This window comes from Onychomys torridus, chromosome 11, assembly GCF_903995425.1.
Source record: "Onychomys torridus chromosome 11, mOncTor1.1, whole genome shotgun sequence".
Lineage (NCBI taxonomy): Eukaryota > Metazoa > Chordata > Mammalia > Rodentia > Cricetidae > Onychomys > Onychomys torridus.
Genome location: NC_050453.1, coordinates 58,448,390 through 58,471,383, shown reverse-complemented (window position 1 = coordinate 58,471,383; position 22,994 = coordinate 58,448,390). Strand labels below are relative to the sequence as shown.

The 22,994-nt window shown below is 48.8% G+C and overlaps 1 protein-coding gene across 5 annotated transcripts in view; it reads right to left on the bottom strand.

Moving 5' to 3' along the window:
• Lgr6 (leucine rich repeat containing G protein-coupled receptor 6) overlaps positions 1-22,994 on the bottom strand; it is a 116,636-nt gene that overhangs the window by 1,340 nt on the left and 92,302 nt on the right. For 2 of the 5 annotated variants that reach the window (XM_036202523.1, XM_036202525.1), the window contains 11 exons: positions 18,214-18,282; positions 15,749-15,820; positions 15,478-15,549; positions 13,731-13,799; positions 12,435-12,506; positions 11,203-11,268; positions 10,076-10,147; positions 9,579-9,650; positions 7,864-7,989; positions 5,952-6,112; positions 2,346-2,426 (listed from right to left, as the gene is read on the bottom strand). In XM_036202523.1, coding sequence (XP_036058416.1) covers positions 2,346-2,426; positions 5,952-6,112; positions 7,864-7,989; positions 9,579-9,650; positions 10,076-10,147; positions 11,203-11,268; positions 12,435-12,506; positions 13,731-13,799; positions 15,478-15,549; positions 15,749-15,820; positions 18,214-18,282 — 932 coding nt within the window. The remainder of the gene's footprint in view (positions 1-2,345; positions 2,427-5,951; positions 6,113-7,863; positions 7,990-9,578; positions 9,651-10,075; positions 10,148-11,202; positions 11,269-12,434; positions 12,507-13,730; positions 13,800-15,477; positions 15,550-15,748; positions 15,821-18,213; positions 18,283-22,994) is intronic. The other 3 variants (XM_036202524.1, XM_036202526.1, XM_036202527.1) reach the window with 3 other exon arrangements.

Genomic DNA, 22,994 nt, shown 5'->3' with positions numbered 1-22,994 from the left:
GAGGAGAGCAGACATAAGCCCAGAGCCGGGGCTGCCAGAACCCAGCTCACTGCTCTATGCTTACACAACTCGTAATGCAAAGGAGAAGAACAGTAGAGAGAATTTCTGTCTCAGAACGGCAGTCTTGGCCTCCTCAGAAAACTCCTGGAATTAGGGGGAGAAACTATGAAGAAGCGGGAAAGAAAATACACAGAAGTATATGCATGGTGCAATGCAAACCCAGATTGGAGGAAATGCTAAGAAAAACAGTCTTTCCAAAGAAGCAAGATTTGGAGAGAGAGAAGGAACAGACTGAGATACAGGAGTGAAGAGAGGTGATGGCGAGGACTAAAGCAGAATGAGAGAGGAGCTGTCCAGTCAACCATTTATGACGGTGACTGCCTAAGCAATCACTGAAGTGTCTATGGTCCAGAAGTCCCGAGTAGACATAGGCTGGCTCTCCCTTGCTTTAAATACAGTGCATGTCCATCAGGCAATCAGTCTTTGGGAGACAGAGTACATAATGGAAATAGAGAAAAATTTGCCAAGTATAGTAGTTCACACCTGTCATCCAGCACTCAGAAAGCCGAGGCAGGAAGATGATGAGTTTGAGACCAACCTGAGATTATAGTGAGGCCCTAACTAAAAGCAAAGAAAAAAAAAATACTCTGAACTTGTGGAGTTTTGCAACTTGGTTCCACATTAGATGGATGAGATCCTGGCGTTTTTCCATTTCCCTCCCCAGTGCCGATTCTTAAGTCACCTTGTGTAACTTTGGGCATAATATTTCTTCATTTCCTTTGGCTTCAGACTTGTTTTTCAATGTATTGCTAGGTAGCTTGGGAATTTAAGAGATTTCTGTGGGATCTATTTTTAAAACATTTTTTTCTGATTATGAAATAATAGATGGTAATTGTAAGAAATTTAAAAATAAAACATGGAAAAATTTAAACTGCTTATGACCTCACCTCTCAAAAAGGACTCATTATTTTAGCATATTTTCTTCCAGGTTTTAATGTATTATTTAGAATAAGTTGAGATTTTATTCTCTTTAAATTAAGCTTTGCATACTTCCTCACAACCTCAAAAACATATTTTCAGTGACTGTGTAATAAATATCCCACCCTTGGATGTGCAGTGATGTATTTGACCGCTTGTGTGAGCTATTTTAAAAGTAATTTGAAGTTGGACGTTGCTTTTCAGAACTTTCTCTTTTTCCTCACCCTTGTTGATTGTTGATTTTCAGACATGCAATTCTTGAGGCAGAACATACCATCTGTTTCCTTTCTCTATCCGACACTAGGGGGCGTGCTTTTGCCACTAAGCGCTAAGAACGGGTGTTGCGCAAAGTCAGGGCAGAAAGCTTTCTGGGCAAGGGGCTTAAGCCAATAAAGTATGGAAACCTGGAAACGGAGGTGGGATGAAATAGAAACAGCTAACTGTTCATCACTTTGTGTTTATTCTGAACAGTTCTTGGCCCAAGCAGCACTCTGCTGTCTTTTGGCATGGCCTGTTGGCATGTTATTTTATTGTTTGGTTTTGGCTTTTTGAAACAGGTTCTCACTACGTAGTCTGGCTGTCCTGGAACTTGCTATGCAGACCAGGGTGGCCTTAACTCACAGAGTTTATCCACCTCTGCCTTCTGAGTGCTAGAATTAAAGGCATGCACCACCATGCCTTTAATTAATTGTTTTGCTAACTAAATGCTAACTAATTTAATTGTTAGTATTTTATACACAGGAAAGGGACTCCACACTTTAAAAGAACAAAAACAAAAAACTTAGGTTGTGTGCCATCGATGAAAAAGAGCCCCTCCCCTTTCCTTCTAGCAACATGGGTCTGATGTCTCTCGATTAGATGTCGGAGGCTTCCTTGGTTCTAACGGTTAAACAGTACTTTAGGAGTTATCCAGAGACACTGGAGTTTTCCCACCCGGGAAGATTTTAATAAAGAGAGATCCCACTCTTCATGGGATGGGAAAGGTGCTCTTTCAGAGCTCCACCTGGCCCTGTGAGTCTGTGGTGTGTGCTTGAGGGAATTCTCAAACCGCAGCCCCAGTAACCATTCTTCCTCACTTCTCTCCTCCATGAGAGCAACTTTTTCCTAGATGCATAACCTCTGATTGGCTGAATTGTAAGGGTTGTTTGATCCTTCCTGACCCCACTGCTTCCCTTGCTTCCAAGGGAAATAACTCCAGCTCCTCTCTTTGAGGATTCTAAGCGGCTCCCCCAACCCCACCCCAGCAGGTGGAACACTGGGCAAAGAGAGTATCTACAACATGACAGTGGGCAGGCTAAACTGGCTTTTCATTCAGGGAATTGGCTGTCCTCTCCTCAGCTCCCCAGTTCCCCAGCCACCCATCTCACCTGGAACAGGGCTGCACTGGACACTGGGGTGTGGCTTTGAGTCCTCCATCTCCAGCTGGAGCTCATCCAGGTCTAGGTCATCTGAAAAGGGAGAACAGAAAATGTCTAGAGTCCTGGGTCTTGTACCTGTCATTAATGCCCCACCTTTGTCTTAAGTCAGCTTTGTCTAAGCTGATGTGACCCCTCCTAACTGCTCAACACTGGTCATCCAACAGTCCTGCTTATATATTTCTACTCTTGGGTGGCAGTATTTGGGTAGCTCCATGTTCTCCACTTGTGGATTTTTGCATATTTCTAGTTCTCTGCAATGAACATTGCACTCTCCGATATTGTGCATTTTCCTGCTCCGAGTCATCTTTGGTCCATGAGTAAGTACTGCCTAGCGTGTGCTGGCGGTTGCTCTGAGAAGGAGAGCTTGTGACCACATAGGACTTCCTCCAGCTAGCCCGTCATTGAATTCTGTGTCCTGTTACGAACCCTACACATTAAGAAGGACGTTGGTGCTGGGCGTGGTGGGGCATGCCTGTGACCCCAGAATTTGGTAGGTGTAGACAGGAGGATCAGGAGTTCAAGGTCCTCCTCATCTACAAAGCAAATTTGAGGCAAGTCTGGGCTACATGAAACCTCTTTCTCAACAGCAAGCATGAAGACTTGAGCTCAGATCCTCAGCAGCCACATAAAAGCCAGGCATGGTGGTATGTGTCTGCAGCCCTGGCATAGGGGGCACACAGAGGGGAGGATGGGTGGAGGGGCGCAGGAGGATCCCTCTATCTCCCTGGCCAATTAGTCTAGCCAATCAGTGAACTCTGAGCTCAGTAGGGGGTCCTGTCTTAGCAAATAACATGGAAAGTAATAGAGGAAGACATGCACCATCAACCTCTGGCCCTCAGAGCCACATACATTTTCTTGCGCGCGCGTGTGCGCGCGCGCACACACACACACACACACACACACACACACACACACGCACGCACGCATGCACGCACGCGCGCACACACACACACAACAGAGTGGTTTCTGGACTGAGGCTGGTGCCTGATGTTTCAAGTGCCTCATCAGCTTCCTCCGACACAGAGGAATAAGGAGATGACCCTGCTGCACTTGTCTCCATCTTTGGCTTACATGGTGCGGTTCCTGTGGAGATCCTTTCTCCCCCTTAACAGGCAAACTTTTGTTAGGGATTTCCCAGGAGGCTGGAAGATTGTGGAACTGCCCTTAACCTGGCCAGCTTCAGGGCAGGTGGGAGGGCAAGGTGTGCCCACATAGTCCTGGCCATTTCCTTCCTTCTCCATCTTCCATTCCCCACCTTCCCATGCATTCCAGGAAGGACGTCAGTGATTCTTTGAAATCAAAATGCATGAATGAAACGCGAGGAGTGAAACCTACAGACTCTGAGGCTGGGAAAGTCACGGCCAAGGTGTTAAGTAACCACTCTTCAGATGAGGAGGAAATCGAATCTGGCTGGACCAGCGGCTCCTGGCTTTCTTTCTGCTCCTTTGCTTTCACAGGAAGTGGGGGGCCCTGCCCTAGCTCCTGTTACAGGCAGCAGGCAGCCCACTAACTCAACAGGCCTGTGGTTCTCCAAGACCTAAGCCCAGTGGAAAGTTTCACCTTGTGGAGGGAAAATTTCCATTCGTCTTTCCAGCCCCCTTTCACTCCCCCAAGGAATATGCAGCAGACATCCGGGACTGTCCCCAGGGAACAGCCCTCTGCTGGCCCCGCTAGCTGCTATGCTCTTCCTCCTGGGAGCTTGTACCCTCTCTGGGAGATGCTTCTCTCCTGTTTCCATCAATGGGAGGGAAGTTCTTAGAGATCCCCAGACAGTACAGTATTTGACTTCCATAAACTGTGTTCTAGATTATACAATGACATTATCCCCACATCTGTGCCCCTGACTCTCAAAGCAGTATCGGCAAACATACTTTGTCTTGTATGGAACCCTCCAGTCCTCCCTCACAGCCATAGAGAGATGCATTATCTTTTTTCCCCCCTGAAAGATAAGGAAATTAAACTCTGTTGTGGAATATTAGTTTAAGATGTGTTACATTTGTTCATGCTATGAAATATTTGTTTAATGATGCAAAGATGTGTTGCATTCTTTTATGTTGCATTTGTTTAACTCCGAAAAGCTGTGTTACTTTGCCTGTCTAAAACACCCAATTGGTCTAATAATGAGCTGGATGGTCAATAGAGAGGCAGGGAGAGAAATAGGCAGGGCTGGCAGGCAGAGAGACTAAATAGGAGGAGAAACTAGGCTTGAGAAGAAGAGAGAGGAACAAGAAAAGGAGAAGGAGAGGAGGAAGCCAGGGGCCAGTCACACAGCCACACGGTCACACAGCTAGCCATGGAGTAAGAAGGAAAGAAAGATATATAGAATAAAGAAAGGTAGAAAGCCCAGTGGCAAAATGTAGTTAAAGAGAAATGGGTTAATTTAAGTTAGAAAAGCTGGCTAGAAACAAGCCAAGCTAAAGCCAGGCATGCATAAGTAAGAATAAGTTTCCATGTATTTATTTGGGAGCTGGGTGGCAGGCCCCCAAAGAGTTTTAAAAAAAACCAAAACTACAAAACCAAGGTTAAATCATGTTGAAGGCAACCCCAATGTACATGGTATAGTTGGGTTTAGATTGAGTTTTGTCTACATCCCAACACCAGCATGAGGTGCTGTAAATGAGTCTCATGTAATGCAGACTAGCCTTGAACTGACTATGTAGATGAAGATGACCTTGAACATCTATCCGATCCTCCTGCCTCCACCTCTGGAGTCCTGGATTCCAGATGTGCAGCAGTACCACACTCAGATTTCGATTTAATGTTTGTTTGTTTGTTTTTCTGTTCAGTTTCTCTGAGATATTGGGGAAGTTCAAGATGGAAAATGAAATCCAACAGGCAGTACTCCTTTCTCTATCCTAACTCTGCTTGAGGTTGGGAACACAGGGCCTGGGGAAAGGAAAGACTCTTCTCTCCCATTTATCTAAGACACCCTTTATAGACAATCCCCCAGAACCCCCTGGCTGCCCACTTCCAACTTTCCCTTCACCCCAACTCTTCCAGAAATAGACATATCTGGCCCAAGACAACCTGTTCACTCACTAGGGCTGTTTACTCAGTGGCCACTTGAATTTCACATTTGAATTCATAGGAAGAACAGGGGCAAAGGACATCCAGCCTTGGGAGCAACAATCCCTGAAACGTTCCATTTAGTTCTAGGACAGAGTGTAAGGTGTTTTTCCCCAGTGAAAACAGGTTTAATTCAATTAATTGAATCCTATTCTAATTGTAGTCCATCTCAGTTGATGTACTAATCAATCATTTTCTCTGAGAACGGACCATGTGCTACAAGAAGGCAGCCCCTAGGATGAAGCAAGTGACCCCGGGACAGGGGGATGAGGAGAGGTGTGGATGTCAGGGGCTGCGTAGGCCAGGAAGATGCTGCTGTTTTAGCTCCCATCCTTATGGTCTTTCTTCTGCAACAATCACTTTTAAGTGTGCAAGCAGTGGGACAGTCCTTCCAGGTCACATGTATCCCCACTAATACTTCTCTAAAACCCCTTTCCAGATTCCTCTCCAGAGTCCTGGGCACCCTCAGCCGGCTTCCCATCTACTCACAGTGGTTCTCCGCTTGTCCAGCAAGGAGACCCAGGGGCCTCTTCGGTGCCTCTTCTTCCTCCAAGCGAAAGTCCTCAGCCTGCCACTGCCCAGAGGTCTTGAAGAAGCTGGCACAGATGCCATAGGCACAGCACTGGTAGGCATAGGGAACCTCTAGGATCCTAGGTGGGGAAGAGGCTCCCTTAGTGTGTTTGGGATCTAAGACATTAGTGTGGATACCCTCGGCATCTACTCTTCAACCCCAAGGTACCCGCTCCCTCTATGCCAGGGGTTCTCAACCTTCCTAATGCTGCGACCCTTTAATACATCCTCTCATGCTGAGGTGGCCCCCAACCATAACATTATTTCTGTTGCTACTTCATAACTGTGATTTTGCTACTGTTATGAGTCTTAATATAAACATCTGTGTTTCCAGTGGTTTTAGGCACCCCCTGTGAAAAGGTTGTTTGACCCCCTTTGGGGTAGAGACCCACAGGTTGAGAACCACTGCTCTGGACCTTTCTTCAGATGGGTCTTAAAGCCTGATTGCTGACCCTAAAGGGCTCTGGAGAGATTGTGTCTTCTTATTGCCCATCTAAACTGGGCGGGAGAGAGAAGCCTCTGCCTATTGAGTTACAAGTCCCCACAGCAGGCTCCGAGTGGAAGGCAAGCTCCCCCAAGTCACACAGCACTCGGGGTACTCTGCTCCTCCTTGGCAGTAACTCTTGTCTGTATTTAAGAAGGCGATAAGGAGGCAGGGCTGGGATTTGACTCAGCGATGGAACATTTGCTTGGCTTGATCCCGAGTGCCAGGGAAGGGGTGGGCATGGATTCTTCTTGTTTTCTTTTTCTTTCCCCCCTTCCCTATTTTCTGTCTTTCCTTCCTTTCCCTTCCCTTCCTATCATTCCCTCCCTCCATCCTTTGCTTCCTTTTTTTTTTTTTTTTAAAGACATGGTCTCATGTGGTCCAGGCTAGCTTCAAACTCACCTGTAGCCAAGGATGACCTTGAACTGCCCATCTTCTTTCTTCTACTACCCAAGTATGCAGGGCCGTGCACAACATCTACCTTCCTTTCTTTGTGTTTGAGTGTGTATGTACATGCTCCTATGTATGTTCACATGCAGAGACCAGAAGGGGGCATCCGGTGTCATCCTCTATCGCTGTCTGCCCATTTCATGGAGACAGGCTTGCCCCCTGTCTCTGCCCACCTCAGAGCTGGGACTACAAACAAGTATGGGATCCAGTGTAGTATATAGGGTCTGAGATTGAACTCCCATCCTCATAACTGCACAGCAAGAGCTCCTAACCACTGGGCCATCTCTCCAGCCTCTCTTCCTTTTTTTTTTTTTTTTGAAAGCAAAGATCTCCCCAGTGCCTCTTTACCCTTGTCTTCTGTGAAGCCAACACCCTATCCCCTTCCCAGCTCCTGGCATAACAGAACTGGGTTTTGTGCCCTCTGAGGGTGAGGACAGATGCCTTGGGCTTCTCGTTAGCTTGCAGCAGACAAAGCTTGGGCCACACAGGCTGCGCTGCTGCCGCCACTACATGAAGGAAGCCTGGATGTCATTAGCACCAGAGACTGGCTGTGCCGCTTGTTTTCCGTTCCTCAGTGCCCTGGGCTCTGCCCCGATCCCGTGCCTTGGATGATACCTAAGTGAGAACAGGACGGCCTGGCCGTGTAGAAGCAGGCAAGGAATAAGGAGGCCCCAGGGTCTCCTTTTCTCACAGGTCTCTGTGCCCTTAAATTGGCGGTTGGAACAGGGAGAGGAGATGAGGGAGGAAGGGTCATGTCTCTGCTTATCTGCCAGGAGGGCAGTGGACCCAAATTCTGAGCTACCAGGCCATCCCTAGGGTGAGACCTTGTGGCTTTTTCAGTTTCTTCAAGGTGTCTGGGACACACCTCCTCAGGCATAGGGCAAGCCAAGCTCTTACCTCAGTTTTGGGAAACTGTCCTTGGAGAAGGCCTGAGACAGAGCCAAGTTCCCTTTGAGCTTCAGATGTATCAGGCCTCCTAGGCCGGCCAGGGGCAGTGTGGTCAGCTGGTTGTCGGTCAGGTCCCTAGGACAGTGGATGATCAGGGTTATTGGCAGTCAGTGGGACTGCTGAGGGGACAGGGCTTTGTTGAGGGTGTGGCCAGTGTGCCTGGGATGAGAGCAAGAGGAAAGGAGCAAAGAACAGACAGTAAGTACAGGGGAGACAGTGTGTACCCCAGGGCAAGGGTCCTTAAGAAGGTTCTAGAGACACCCTCTATTAACTCGGCCATCCATTCATTCAACAAACCTTGAGTGACAGCTATGTATCAGGGACTCTTCCAGCTTCATGTCAAATTGTCCCCATCTATAGGTATCAGAGCCCCATAACCGTAGCTGCTGTGTCTGGGTCCCATCCAGGAATCCTTGCTCACCCTCCTAGGAGACCTCTCTGCTCTTTGCCTGTATCCCACACATCCCTTTGCTTCTCTGATGATGGACGAGGCCAGAGTCAGACAGGGTCAGACAGAGCTAGTCATCCAGCCCTAAGCAGGCATTGGGTCATCTATTCTGCCTTACAGAACCTGCCTGGTAGCCAGAGGTGAGGACATGCACAACTTCTTCCTGGAGACATTATTAGACTCAGCCAGGAATCCAATGCAAACATGAGGACCACAGACTGTGCGTCGTGGAAACAGCCCTGGACTGGCAGGCAGGAAACCTGGCACTGTCACCAGCTGACTGTGTAACCAAAGGGAGTCACAAATCTGCCCAAGTTCCAATGGCCTCCTCGTTCAAAGAATAAAAATATCTGCCCTACCAATCTGGCAGGGGGATAGCAAATATCAGAGGCAAGTTGGAGGTGAGAGTTTTACAAGACCAAGGCCCCGAGCCCAGAGAGCCACAGACTAGGGGGCAGGAGGGACTGCATGCCACGTGGGAGTCATGGGCAAGTCATTAAGGCTACTCCTCCTAGACATTGGAGATGTCACCAGTGAAAGGTCAGTAGCAGAATAATATCCAAGGTCAGAAGAGCTGGAGTTAGCCTCAAGGAGTCTGTGTTAGTCAGAAAGGGGTCCCGTGTGGATGGGAATGCCTTTGGCAAGCACACAGGTAGGATGGCAGCTCCTCCTTGGGCAGGACCCTTGTGTAGTTAATAACCTGCTCCACAGAGTGTACCAACCAGGCCAGAGGCCCTTTCCACCCTGACGCAATGGCCGTGCGCCAGATCTGCATACTCTCCGCTTGAATCCTGTGTGACTTAACGATTTCGTGGTTCCCTACTGGCTTGCGGGTCTCTGAGACCCCGAGTTCTCCATCAGCCACCGTCCTCTTGAACTGAGGAGCTCGGGCACCTATGTTTCTCTCTATTGGAGCATGTGGAGGATACAGAGGCTGGGGTGGAGGTGAGGGAGTGGCACATGATGAGGACCGAGGCTGCCAAAACATTGCAGAACATCCGCAGATGCTCTTCCAGGCTTCATAGGAAGCAGGCTCTCTGTTTACCCGGCCTCACCATGTGTCAAACACACTGTTAGAATGATTGATTAGGCTGCCCAGACCTCCCTGTGATGTGTGGTGAAACATTTATACAAGTCTCTGCTCAGTGGTGGCACAGCCAGCCCACAGTCCTGACTGGTCCCCAGCACCCTGGAAGAGAGTTCAAGGTGTACTCACAGCTTAACCAAGGAGTGCAGGGTTGAGAAGGCCTCAGGGTGGATGGCCCGGATGGCGTTCCAACTCAGGTCTCTGTGATCAGAAGGCATGGGATGAAAGAGGGCAGAGACACATGGAGAATGCATTGTTCCTATCTTGGGCTTGCTGTCACATACTTCCCAAGCAGCAGAGGCCTTAGCCTTTTGAGGGAGGTCCCTTCTGTTGCCCAGTTCCCAACCTGGATGTAGCAATTGGAATAGGGCCATCATGTTTTGGCTTTAGAGCCTCAGAATGTCCTGGGCAATAGCTGGAGAAGAGATGGGAAAGTGCCTCTCGTGTGTGCGTGTGAATGTGTGTGCATGCGTGAGTGCTTTCGTGCATGTATGTGAAGGGGCTATGGAGAAGAAATACACATACATGTCATGAGTGCTTAAATTGGACACATGTGCTATGGGAATGAGCTTGGAGGGGACATGGGGGCCTTCGAAAACACACCCCTGGATGTTTCAGGTACTCACAGAGCTTGTAAGGAGCTTAGCTGGCTGAAGGTGTCGGCACCAATTTTCCAGATCCGGTTGTGTTGGAGGCCACTAGGGCAGCAAGAGAGACTAGATGAGCCTGCAGGCCGAGACTCTGGCTCTGCTCCATGCCCCTCAAGCACTGGATGGAAGAAAGGAGAGCCCCCCACTTCTTCTGGCACAGGAAGAAAGGCCCAGCCCGCGGAAGTCACCAGAATTAAAGGGAACACAAGGGGATCCGGTTGCCTTGGGTAAGTGGGTCAGGAGACAAAGCCACAAAACCATCCCTGTGGCCCAAAAGAGAGTCAGCTTCCAGGGTTCCCACCGGGCCTGGCTCCCAGCCCAGCTGAAGTGCCCCCCACTTTCCCCCACAGCCATGGGTCCTCCAGACCCTAGCCTAGCCGCAGAGCACACCCGGCCCTCAGACAACCGAATGACTGCATGGAGCTGAGAGCAGGGTTCAGTAGACTGGTTGAACAGGAGATAGATCCTAGACTCCAGCAATTCAAAGACGTTGTCACCCAGACAGCTAGGACAGACCCAGATAGTTCTTCCCCGACATGGCCCCATAAAGCATTTGCCCTGCCTAGAATCAGGGACAGCTATGAGGAACTCAAGAGATCATAGTAGTTCAAAGAAATTGGAGATGGGCAAATGGGCTTAGGGAAATTTTAAAGTGAGCTTTTCCTTGTGAGGCTGGAGGAGCACATCCAAGCATGTGTTATCTTTGTGTTCATGAGCGCACATGCGTGTGTGATATGTTGATGGGTTGTGGAACACGAGAGCACATGTTCTAAAACCGAGAATGCTTCTAGTTCCTTGTAGATTTCTTGTGTCTCACACAGAGCCCCTTGGTGGCTCTGGCCCTCCACTGGCTCTAATCACAACTGCATTTGGTGTTGCTGTTGACTCAGGATCTATCCTGAGACTCCTTTGGGCACTCATTCCTGGCGTTATCACCTGCTGTGAGTCCTACAGGCCTTACTGAGCTCCCAGCCCTATATCTGGGTCCAACAAACAGAGAAGAAAGAGGGGTTATAGCATGCTTTAGCCCCTGAGCCCCCTCCCCACGGACCCGCCTAGAGCCTCCCTGGCATGCCTTGGCCCCCAGCTCTCCCCACACTTACATTTCCTCCAACTTCTGACACCTGTGCAGGCTGGGAAGCTCTTCAATCTGATTATGAGACAGCTCCCTGGGGAAGAGACAGAACCAGCTCAGGGGGAAGCAGTGGCTATGTGCAGATAGGGAGCAGGGGCAGGAAAAAGCCTCTGTAGTCGGGGCTGTGCTTTTCCATCAAGCAGCTGAAGGTCACGAGAACCCTGCAGGAACATCACATGGCCATCTCACGGTGGAGGACCAATCTCCGCCATTAGATTTCACTTCCCTCCTCTCTGTTAAGCCCTACTCCCTCACTGAGCCTAGACAGAACCAACTGGATCCCCCCCACCCCCCCCACCCCCCACCCCACCCCCCCCACCCCCACCCCCCGCCGCCGCCGCCTTGCCCCACAGCAGGGCTGTGTTATCAACAGGTAATCCTGCAGAACCCTGGGAGCATCCTGGGGATAATGGAGTACAAAATGAGGGGCATGGAGATGAGGAGAGTGGCTAAAATTGGGGCATGGAATGCTGAAACAATCAGTAGGAAAATGGGCATACTGAGCAAGATGGCCATTGTTACCCATAGAAGTAGTAGCCCCGTGGAAAAGGTACTCATAACCACCATCTCTGGAGCTGGCTGGGAAAAGAAGTACTGGGAGCCCTCAGGGGACATCTGGCCCAACCCTTCCCTTAGGCAGGGGATATGAGGCCTAGGACTTGAGCATAGGCCCTGCCCAAAGACACACTGCCAGTTAATAGACAATGGGTGTACCCATCTTGAGCTGCTTGGAAGAGCCCTAGGGAGCAGTCTAAGACTGAAGTTAGAATAGGGGGCAGGGAGAAAAACTGAGGCAGCTTAAGTATCTTCAGAATACCAGAAGCAACAAACTCTCTTGCCTAAATGACGCCATTTTGAGGCCCTACCTATGTGATACGTGCATTAAACAGAGACTCACAAGTTGACTCTCATTTTAAATAAGAGACTGAAATTCAGAGGCGTTAAAGAAAATTCAAATGAACATAGCTAGTGAGAAGCAGACTTGGTCTCAAACTACTCGGATCTGACTCCAGAAACCAAAGTCCTTTATCTTGAACAAGAGAGGACAGTCCCTCCCAAACAGACTCTCAGCAGGAGTCTACATTGACCACTCGCCAGAAAGAGATATGACCAAGCACAACAGAAGTGGGAGAGGCTTTCACTGGGACACTGGGCCAGGGGGACAATGCCAGGACTGTAGAATGCTCATGAGCCACTCACAAGATTCGGAGCCTGGGCAGCTGTTGGCACATTCCCGGTGGGAGCAGCCGGATGCCTGCGCGGGTCAGGGTCCTGCAGGGAGAACAGAGACAGAGTTGGCGTCAGGCCCAGAGCCCTGCCATTCCCAGCCACCCGTCTCTAGCACTGGACCTGATACTGTCCGTGGGGGGACAGAGCTGACAAAAGAGAAGTCGTGGGGTAAACAGGACGGGGTGGGGGTGGGAGACTGCTCCCTCATCTGAGTGATAAGTTCCCCTGGCCTACAGAAGCTGGCGTGGCAAGTAGAAAGAAATAGGACTCCATAGGCTCTGCTTGTCCAGTGATCCATACAGATCCAAATCTACTCATATATCTTCACCCCACCCACACCCCACCTCTCATAATGGTCCCAGCAAACCTGGGCCTTAGAGACTAAGTCTTCCCTGCTCTTGGGGCCCTGGAGGGGAGGGACAGCCATGGCGATGAGTAGCTAGGAAACAGCTTTGGTGGGACCATGGGAACCCAGTACACGCTTTTCTCCCTGAGCCTGGGGGAGGGGAACAAGATGGGGAAAAAAGAGAAGGGCCCAAAGCTGGGATGCAAAGGGTTGTGAGGGCAGATTGGAGAATGGGCTTGGATTAGGCACAGGGTAGCTCTAGAAAGACTCCAAGGCCAAGGTCATCCTTGGGAAATGATTACTACTTTCATGGAAAGATTTCCACATGCCACTGAGCTAGGAAGAAGACAATGGAGGTACAGACAAGAATGGCAGTCCCAGCAGAACGATGAATGAGTGGTGTGGTGTGGGCGGGGAGTCGACTTCCTAGCACTGACATGGGGTGCCTGCTTATTTTGTTTCCATTCATTTAACATGTTTTGCGGCCCTACTATGTACTTATCCCAGGATGCCAAGTATTTTGAGAGCCTACTACGTACTTATCCCAGGATTCAGAGTACAGCACAGAGACACTAAGGAAGGCTTGGTTGGCACCAAGCCTCTCAAAGTCAAAGGAAATGGGTTTCACAACGCTGCTCCCATTCTGTGTCCTCATGCTCTGTGGCTCAGGATTAGGAGCTCTGAAGCCAGACCTGACGAATCTAAGCACAACAGCGGAATGCCAGCCTCTTCCCCACATCCTGCTGCCCCTGCCTAGCCTGGAGGCAGTACCACATCTGGAGATGGCCAAGGCCCTGGGGCTGAGCCAGCAGCAGAGGCAGACCAGAGGAGGGGTAGCAGGAGGAACATGTGGCCTGGACAGCCTTCCAGATGAAGAGAGGTATAAGAGTCCCCAGTGGAGGGAGAGGGAATCCACTCACAGGATCTCCAGGCTAGTGGTGCCTTTGAGGTCTGGGAACTCCTGGATGTCAGTGGCACCATTCAAGGATCTGCAAACAGAGAAAACAGGCTCTGGAGGGTGGGTTAGACATGTCAACATCTGTGCTCTCAGCCTTGGCCTTCTGCTCAGGGGCTCCACCTTTTGGGCAAATGTCATCTTCCCCAAGCCTCCTTCAAATTAGCCACTCTGGTCCCGCTGGAAGTTGAGCCATGCTTAGCAGGGTCCAATAACTTGTCTGTTTTTTGTTTGGTTTGATTTTTTTTTTTTGAGACATAGTCTCTCTTTTATATAGTTCTGGCTGGCTGTCCTGGAACACACTATCTAGATCAGGCTAACTTCTAACTTATAGAGATCCACCTGTCTCTGCCTCTTGAGTGCTGGGATTAAAGACATGCATCCCCATGCCTAGCTCCCAATCACTTTCTTAAATTGATACAGCCCCGCCAAGCCCAGAAGTGCTGAGACTGAGCCCAGTGACTTCAGCATTGAAGCCTTTGGCTTGTAAAAAGACAGAACCAAACCCAGACAAGAGACATGGGAAATGTTCCATGTTGTTATTGTTTGGCTTTGATATGGGGACTCCTGTAGCTCAGATTGGTTTCAAACTCATAATATAGCAGAAGTTAGCCTTGAACCCCTGATCTTCCTGCCTTCACCTCTGGAGCACTAACATTATAAGTATGTACCACCCCTCCTGGCAGAAATGTTTACTTAAAAAGGAAAGTGTTGCCGGGCAGTGGTGGCGCACACCTTTAATCCCAGCACTCGGGAGGCAGAGCCAGGCAGATCTCTGTGAGTTCGAGGCCAGCCTGGGCTACCAAGTGAGTTCCAGGAAAGGTGCAAAGCTACACAGAGAAACCCTGTCTCGAAAAACAAAAACAAAAACAAAGAAAGGCAAGTGTTGAGAGAGATGTCGCATGCCTTTAATCTTAGCCCTTGGAGAGCGGAAGCTAGAGGATCAGGAGTTGAAGGCTAGCCTTGGCCACAGGAAACCCTGTCACAAACCAACAATGTGTGAGAGACCCTGAGGAGGCAGAGTGGCATCCAGCAATGAGCCCAGTAACAGAAGTTAAGGGCCTGGGCTCATGCCTGGTCAGTACCTGAGCACCTCAGGTTTCATCTGTGAAATGGACCAAAAGTCCCTACCTCACAGGTTGGGGTGAAGAGGAAGTGCAATCGGAAACATGGGACCGAATCACGTGCCTAGAGGAGTTAGCTGTGCAGCATGAGACCACAGTATGCTGTAAACAGTCCACAGAAGCTTTTTTTTTTTTTTTTATAAGAAGTGGGTGGGACCTTGGAATTAGAAGAGTGGGGGAGGGGAACAAAGGACTGCCTTCAGGCTCAGCGTGAGAGAGATGGTACAGCTGGGCACTGGAGAAGCAGCCTGGAGGACACACAGAATCCAGAACCTCAGCCCTGTCCGCTACTCTCCCTGTGGGTGTTAGGGGGCAACTCCCACAAGCCAAATAAAAACCAAAGAGGTCAAAGAAGGGCCCCGGGGTAGCAAGAAGGGCTGTCTTCATCCATGTGAGATATGGGAAGAAAAAAACAAGCACAAAGGCGGAGGGAGACGGTCTAGAGCCCTGAAGGCCTGCCTCTCCTTCCGGCTGAGTGGTGCCTGGCCATAGAGAGGTCACAGGCCAGAGAGGGCAAGCAGGAGGGGAACAGGGGAGAAGTCTTGAGGACGGGGCAGCACCAAGCAGTGGCCTCCGGTGCCCACTTACAGCGTGTGCAGTTTAGACAGGTACTGGAATGCCGACCTTCCCACAAACTGGATTGGGTTGTCATAAAAATGTCTGGAAGAAAAAGACCCGAGCCCCAGTTCAGATGTTCACTTCTTTTCAGGTCCCTGCTGTTCTGGGTGGGGTATCAAAAGAGGATGACAGCTCTCCCACATTCCTGCCTCCCTGGCTCTTTCTAGGGGTATCCCTTCTCTCTGCCCCCACAACTCCATCCTTTAAAACACGGAACAGCAGAAGCAGGTGCAGCACTCACATTGTTTGCAGGAGGGGGTTGCCCATGAAGGCCTTCTCTGGGATAGCCTTGATGTTGTTGTTATGGAAACCCCTGGAAGATAGCACCGAGGATCAGTAAGGATTGGGAGAGAGGTGTGGAGCGGAAGAGCATGGAGTTAGTTCTACGGGGCTTTCTGACAGCTGACTAGACAGGTCCTGAGATCAAAGGGACCTCAAGCTGGGAATCTCAGCCTCCAATCCTGCCTGTGAGTTTTTTCTCTGTTCCTCAGCACTTGCACACAGTGTGTGTGTGTGTGTGTATGTGTGTGTGTGTGTGTGTGTGTGTGTGTGTGTGGTGTGTGTGTGTGTGTGTGTGTGTGTGTGTGTGTGTGTGTGTGTTGGGAGGGAAGGGGAAGTGGGGACAGTTCCCAGGTCTCAGACTTCAGAAAGCCTGTGAGAATGAATAACTCCAGAGTAAGCAGTTGAGCGCGGGTCCTAAGGAAGAGACCCAGTCCTTGGTCATGTGTGGCAGGAGCCATGGTAGGTCCCCACAGAGGAAGCCACAGGTGTGTGGAAGGAAAAGAAGCATACAAAAAGAAAAGAACTTTCAGGGGATCCTGGGTGAGGGAGGCTCTTCCTGAAGTGAAGAAACACAGAAGGGGCAGAGCAGCAAAGGCGTTAAATGTCCGTGGATGGCGTCTGTGGATGGTGAACAATGGAGTACCCCACCAAGTGTCTGGGGGCTGGAAGCCAAGAGCAGTGAGTTCGGGTTGCTGTGACACTTTCCCAAGAAACAACCTGTTGGGCTGGAAATCACACAGCCCAGTTTGAGCGGGCCTCTCGACATCTCCTTCGTACTGCAAGCTCTGACTGTGAGCCCTAGCATCTGCTCACTTCTTCCCATCTCCTGCTGTCCCAGCATTCCTTTTACTCATGCCTTGTCACTCATGGTTCATCCTCAGGTATCTCTGGCTGATGCTACCCACCAAGGCTGGTTACTTCCTTTATTCCTTCTAGACATCCTTTTCGTTTGAATAGCTCTTTTGTGTCTTGGGCTAGGTCAAGCTCCAAGAGGCTGAGAGATTTAGATAATAGAGGCCCTCTCTGCAAACAGCTTTCTCTCAGTAGATGATGCATGGATAGATGGATGGATGGATGGATGGATGGATGGGTGGGTGGGTGGACTGATACCTAAATGTGTACACTTTTTCTCCAGAAAAAGTCATGAACCTTCATGTCCCCTTAATTGGATTCTGATCTATATGTTAGATTTCTGAGGTTGCTGAGCACACCCCATCAAGGTTGGTATCCCTTTGTGGGCAATCTTTACCTTAACCTCTTCCTGTCAGGACTGTGTTTGCACCCCTCTACTGACTAAAACACCTAGTCTCTTCTGTCATTGCCATCTGAATCCCACTCATCCTTGGAGATCAGTCTCAGCAGACCTCAGTCCACAGTGAGCTACCTGCTACTCTGAACTTCCATGGCTATTTTAGCCAATATTACACCACAATTTAAGGCTGGAATTATATGTTGCTTTATCCTGTCCCTGTTTCATGAATGTTCCTTTGTGTCATGGATGAGGCTGCAGGATACTTTTGTTTTGTTTTGTTTTGGTTTTGGTTTTTTGTTTTGTTTTGGTTTGGTTTTGGTTTTTTCAAGACAGGGTTTCTCTGTGTAGCTTTGCACCTTTCCTGGAACTCACTTGGTAGCCCAGGCTGGCCTGGAACTCACCGAGATCTGCCTGGCTCTGCCTCCCGAGTGCTGGGATTAAAGGCGTGTGCCACCACCACCCGGCTGCAGGATCCTTTTTAGAGGATCCCATGTATGTTTTACCCTTGGTTTTTATTAACACCAAACACAGAACCCAGTCTAGTGAGTATTCAAATAGAATAACAAATGGTTGGGAAAATGAGATTGTTCAGCAGGTAAAAGTGCTTGCCACGCAAGCCGGGCAACCTGAATTCAATACCTGGAACCTATATAAATATAGAAGGAGAAACTGGCTCCACAAAGTTGTCTTCTGACCTCCACACATGTGTATGGCACGTGTACCACCCCATGCATACATCATGCACACTCATGCATGCATGTTCACATACAACTGAAATGATAATAATAATAATAAATGGCATGGGGCTCCAGAGACAATTTTCTAATAAAGAATGACCCTATAAACCAGCCTCTGGTTCTCCTTCTAATTCTTCTTCAGATATAGCCAGGGCAAGGCCAGGTCCAAGCTGCAAGAGATGGTTTCTTCTGTGTATGCTCCCAGGCTTGAGGGACCTAGAACCATTTATGCCAATGATGCACCCCCAAGAAACGTTCAAAGCCAAACTACCAAGAGCTGTGATTATGGAGAGCCGCTCTGGGGGCTGTGGAGGGTTTCCAGCCACAGCTTTTATGAGGACCCAGTCACAAGGACTATGGGAGGTGATTTAGTGAGTTAGCTGGCCTCTGCCCCTGGAAGAAGCACCCCCAGAACACACCAACAGAAGATCTTACAGTTCCTGCAGCCTGCCCAGGGTCCGGATGGCCACGGGGAATTCCTGTAGCTCATTATAGTTCAGGTCTCTGGAATGGAAAGTGGAGCAGTCATTAACTCAGAGGCTTAACAGGGCATGTCAGGGTCCCTGAGACATGGAAACTTGGCTATTGGGTTGGCCCGAGAGATGGGTTTTCCAATCTGTTGGATTCAGCTGCCAAGGTCTGAAAACACATTTTCTGAATGTTTGTACTCCATTCCTGCTCCACAGATCCTCAGGCTTGGAGCCTTCCTGGCAGCAGAACTGTTTTGAGTGGGGACACATTTTAGGGGTGTGCATATCTGGAACTGCTACCTCAGGACAATCTCTACAAATCTCAGGAAGGTCTGTTTTAGGTCTTTGGATTCATGGGATGGAAGAAAAGAGAGATGGAAGTGATCTTTAACATGTTACTAGCTCTAGTGATTCCAGAAAGTTCTTCAGATTACAGCTTCCTTAACTACAGCCTCTGCTGTTGTGAGATGGAATCTCCCTGGGTATCTCAGATGGCCTTGAATTTTTGATCCTTCAGCTTTAGACTCCAAAGTGTCGGAGTTATGGCTGTGTGTCATCACACCTGGCTGATTTTTACCTCTGAATGGTGGCATGGGAGTTAATCTTTACTTTCTGTTCATTTAGCTGCAATTTCCATTTTTTCTTTTACACAGGGAACACTTATCACATGCATAATCAGAAAACAATGAAAGAACCTTTTCGAAGGGGCAGCAAGCCAAGTTGGCAAGGATGAGGGAAGGCAAGCTTGCTAATAAACTAAATGTGCACAACTTTTAACAATTTGATATCTTTTCACATTGAAATTCACATAATCAGGCTCTCTTGCATCCATTATCCTACAGAAAAGTCCACACCTGAGTGGGAAGATATTTGGATAAAGATACTTATAATTGCATCCTTTTAGGTAATAGAAGTCAAATACCAACTGACTCATAAGCAATCACAGCTTTCTCCGCCCGCCACCCTACCCCCACTCCTTCAAGGGACTTTTTGGTTTGTGCCCTTGAGCAGCATTGATGGGGTAAAGGGAGGAGAAACGGGGCAGGCTGAGGGTTAATTGTATTTTCCTCAGAAACACTCAGAAATGCTTGTGACAAGCAGATAAACCCAAAGGCAGTGACGCCTGCAGAAGGTGGGGGGCTTGAGCTTTGAGAGGAACAGTGAAGGAGAGTGATAGTTCCTTTGCCTAATTGTGGCTGCCGTTTCTTACAATTCCCTTTATGCCTTCTGGGGAAGGTCTCAGAGGACTTTCTGAGTGTTGCCTCATTGTGTGGTAGGAGTCCCTGTCTGTCAGGGCTGTCACGGACTTCAGGAGAGACAGCAACTCTCAAAAAGTCAACTTCAGTCTTGGCACTAAGCAGCCAATGAATCAGCCTATGTGTAACATGCCTGATTTGGGTGGGGGTGTCTTGATGCCTCCAAAATCCTGTGTCTGAGGTGCGCAGTCCCAGGCTTTGGGACACACGTGAGAATGTCAGTTCCTGGGATGTCAATTGACCCCTTCAGGGAAGACCCTAGTCCATCTTTTCAGCTTTTTAAAGCCATCCCTGCCCTGACAACTTTAATGGTTGTCCAAGGCTAAAGCAGGGGGCTATGTGGAGGTCTTTTAATTGCAAAGTAGCTTGGCAGAGTTTGGGGGGGGGGTAAATTCCATGTTAACACAGAGATAATGACAGGCTATTCTGCATGGGAGGGTCATTACACTTAATAGGCCACAGGTAGAGCCAGGAACCCAGCCTAGGAGGCCAGAGGATCAGTGACAAGCACCTGGCAGCCAGTGAGCTAGATAATTGTCCCCCTGTACACACAGACTAATTACCCATTACCCTCAGACTGCCCTATCGATAGCGGGTAATTAGACCAGAAAACCCCTTTGGTAAGCCAGACACATCCGTCTCCCATGTCTCACAGTTTGTTGCTTTGCTCACGGAGATGCTCCCACAGGCTGTGTGAGGGCAAGGCTGGGGACAAGCGGCGTGCAGGATGACTGAAGGCCGATGTACTGAGACTGGAAACAAGGGGACTTTTCTAACTCTGGGGTTCGACCAACGGCTGCACAAGTCACCCAGTGCGTCAGGTGAGGAGTGTGGAGTGTGCAGGCAGCAGGGGAAAGAGGCAGACACTTTTTTGGTCTCCAACTCCATAAATGGTTTGTCGTCACATCTCGGTGTTTTAAAATCAAAGCCCCCCTTTGATCTTCATTCAGTTCCTTTAGGAATCCTCCACTGTTGCCCACAAAATTATATTTTCCACAAATAAAAAGGATGTATCTTCATTCGAAACACTTCATATGGAATATTAATATTAGAGGTAATGGAATTATCTCTAACAAAGAGAATTGCAGTGGTCTAACCTGAGACCCTTTGGTTGCTATCTATTCCCTCTGCCTAGAATATCCTTCCCCTAGATATTTGTATGGCCTACTTACTTACTTCCCCCAGGTCCTTCTCTAGATTGCCCCTTTTCAGAGGTGCCATCTCTGACCAGTGTATTTCAAACACACCGTGTACCTCACTACGCCTTTATACTACGTACGCTACAACGCACCTCAAACAAGCCTCAGTTTCTCCTCTCAAGATGCGGCGTCACATAGCTGCTTTGTCTTTGTATCTTACTGTTTCAAAATCAAGTGCCCCCTTTGAACCTGGCTCCATTCCTTTAGAAATTCCTGATGCTTGCCCACGAAGAATGGTATTTTTCATAAGTACCAAAGATGTGACACTCTGAAGATGTGCCTGGCCTCCTCAACGGCAATGACCAATACAAGATAGAAGTAACATGGCGTGACCTGGCCCTAAGTCATAAGAGCCTTGCAGTCTCTGCCTTCACAGCCTAGGAATCCTCACTCCACATTGTAAGGAAGCCCAAGCTGGACTCATGAGTGAGCTATGTGAGCTATGTGGAGAGGATGAGCTGACAGCCAGCAGGGAGGCTGTCAGTAAGTGTGTGAGGCTTAGCCTTACTCCTAGTAGAGGCTCCTTAGCCCTTGCTGAGCCTCCAGTGACTGCTACCTCCTGAATGCGCCCGGGGGGCCCAGCCAGGCCATGGACTCACAAGCAACAATAAGGTGTTACGTTAGAACACTAAGTGATTCGAGTGTTTTTTTATGTCACAAAAGACACCCTAATTTCTTTGCCTTCAGAACTTATTGGCACATGACATATTTATTTTATTTCTACCCAACCAGAACAAAAGCTCCTTGAATGCAAGAATTTTGTCTGTGTCACATTTTAAACACCAGAGTAATATCTGACGCAGAGCAGGACCTCAACAAGTATGTGTTGAATGAATAATTGAAAAGTTCTAAATAAGCTTATTAATAATTTTTTTCTTTAAAAATCAGTAAACTCATGAGAATTCAGGGTATTCTGAGGCACATTCTTGAGATTTTTTTTTAGGTTGTTGTCAAAAGGACACGAGATAGTCTGGAGTGACAGTGAGGGTTACCCTGAGCCACAGAGACCATGAAATGTGTCCTGTGTGGCTTTGTTCTCAGGGAGCACTCATACAGCTCATTGGACCCATGTCCAGGCTGCCAAATTGAGTGGTTCCAGTTCTTCTTGGCAGTTTTTGGTCAGGAACTCTGCCAGGAATAGACAGACAGTGGGAAACAAGCGAACCAGAAGGCTATTTTTATAGAGAAATGTGGGAGAAGAAAAATTGTATAAATGTCCAAAAGAACTCTGCAAACTCCTTACCAGTGAGGTGGCTGTGCTGGAATGTCTACATAGATTTAGTGACCTGAGAGGTCACCAAACTCTAGCTTTCTTTGGTGCCATGTAGATGAAATCTGGCTCTAGTTGTCCAGGGACTGTCCTTGTAACCTGCTCTGCACCCGATGGATTCAACTCAATGCAATAGACACCAAGAATTCTGCTGGGCAGAGTGGAAGACAGAGAGATGGAAAAAAACACATCTGTCTATACAAATGCGAGAGCTGTGAATAATGCTTTTGTACACTGGTTTAATATAATGCTGATTGGCCAGTAGCCAGGCAGGAAGTATAGGCGGGATAAGCAGACAAGGAGAATTCTGGGAAGAGGAAGGCTGAGTCAGGAGATGCCAGCCCACAGTCCAGGGAGTAGCATGTAATGGCACACAAGTAAAGCTACAGAACATGTGGCGACATATAGATTAACAAAAATGGGCTGAGTTTAAGTGTAAGAGCTAGTCAGTGGTAAACCTGAGGCAATGACCAGATAGTTTATAAGTAACATTCAGCTACACGCATGAGACAGGATGAACCCCCCCTCAGTACAGTGCTGCAGGTCCTGGAGAGTACACAAAGCATCAGGGCTGTCACACCTGGAGAGACCACACCTGAAGGACTGCATGAGAATGGAATATTTGAACTAGGTTTGGAGAACACAATTCAGAGGAGATGGAACATTTCGGAGAGAAGTAAACGGAATAGCTCCACTGAAGCATGCGGAAATATGTAGAGGGAAGGGAAGCTGACCCTCACGGGTTGTCACTTCCTGTCCCTGCCTTCCGGCCATAGATAGAATGACATTGGCTGAGCACTCACTGTGGTGCTCTGACTGAATGATGCCCGTCCTCTGGAGAGAGTGGAGAGATGGAGGGATGCATAATCTTCCTACACCTTTTTCACCAGTTGAGGGAAGTGAGAAAACATGCCATTTGCTCAGTCACCAATACCTAGCAAGTGGCTCCTGTGGAAATCACTGCCTATTTGCCCAAACCCCTCCTCCTTTGTTCTATAATTGCACTGTCCGATACCAGAGC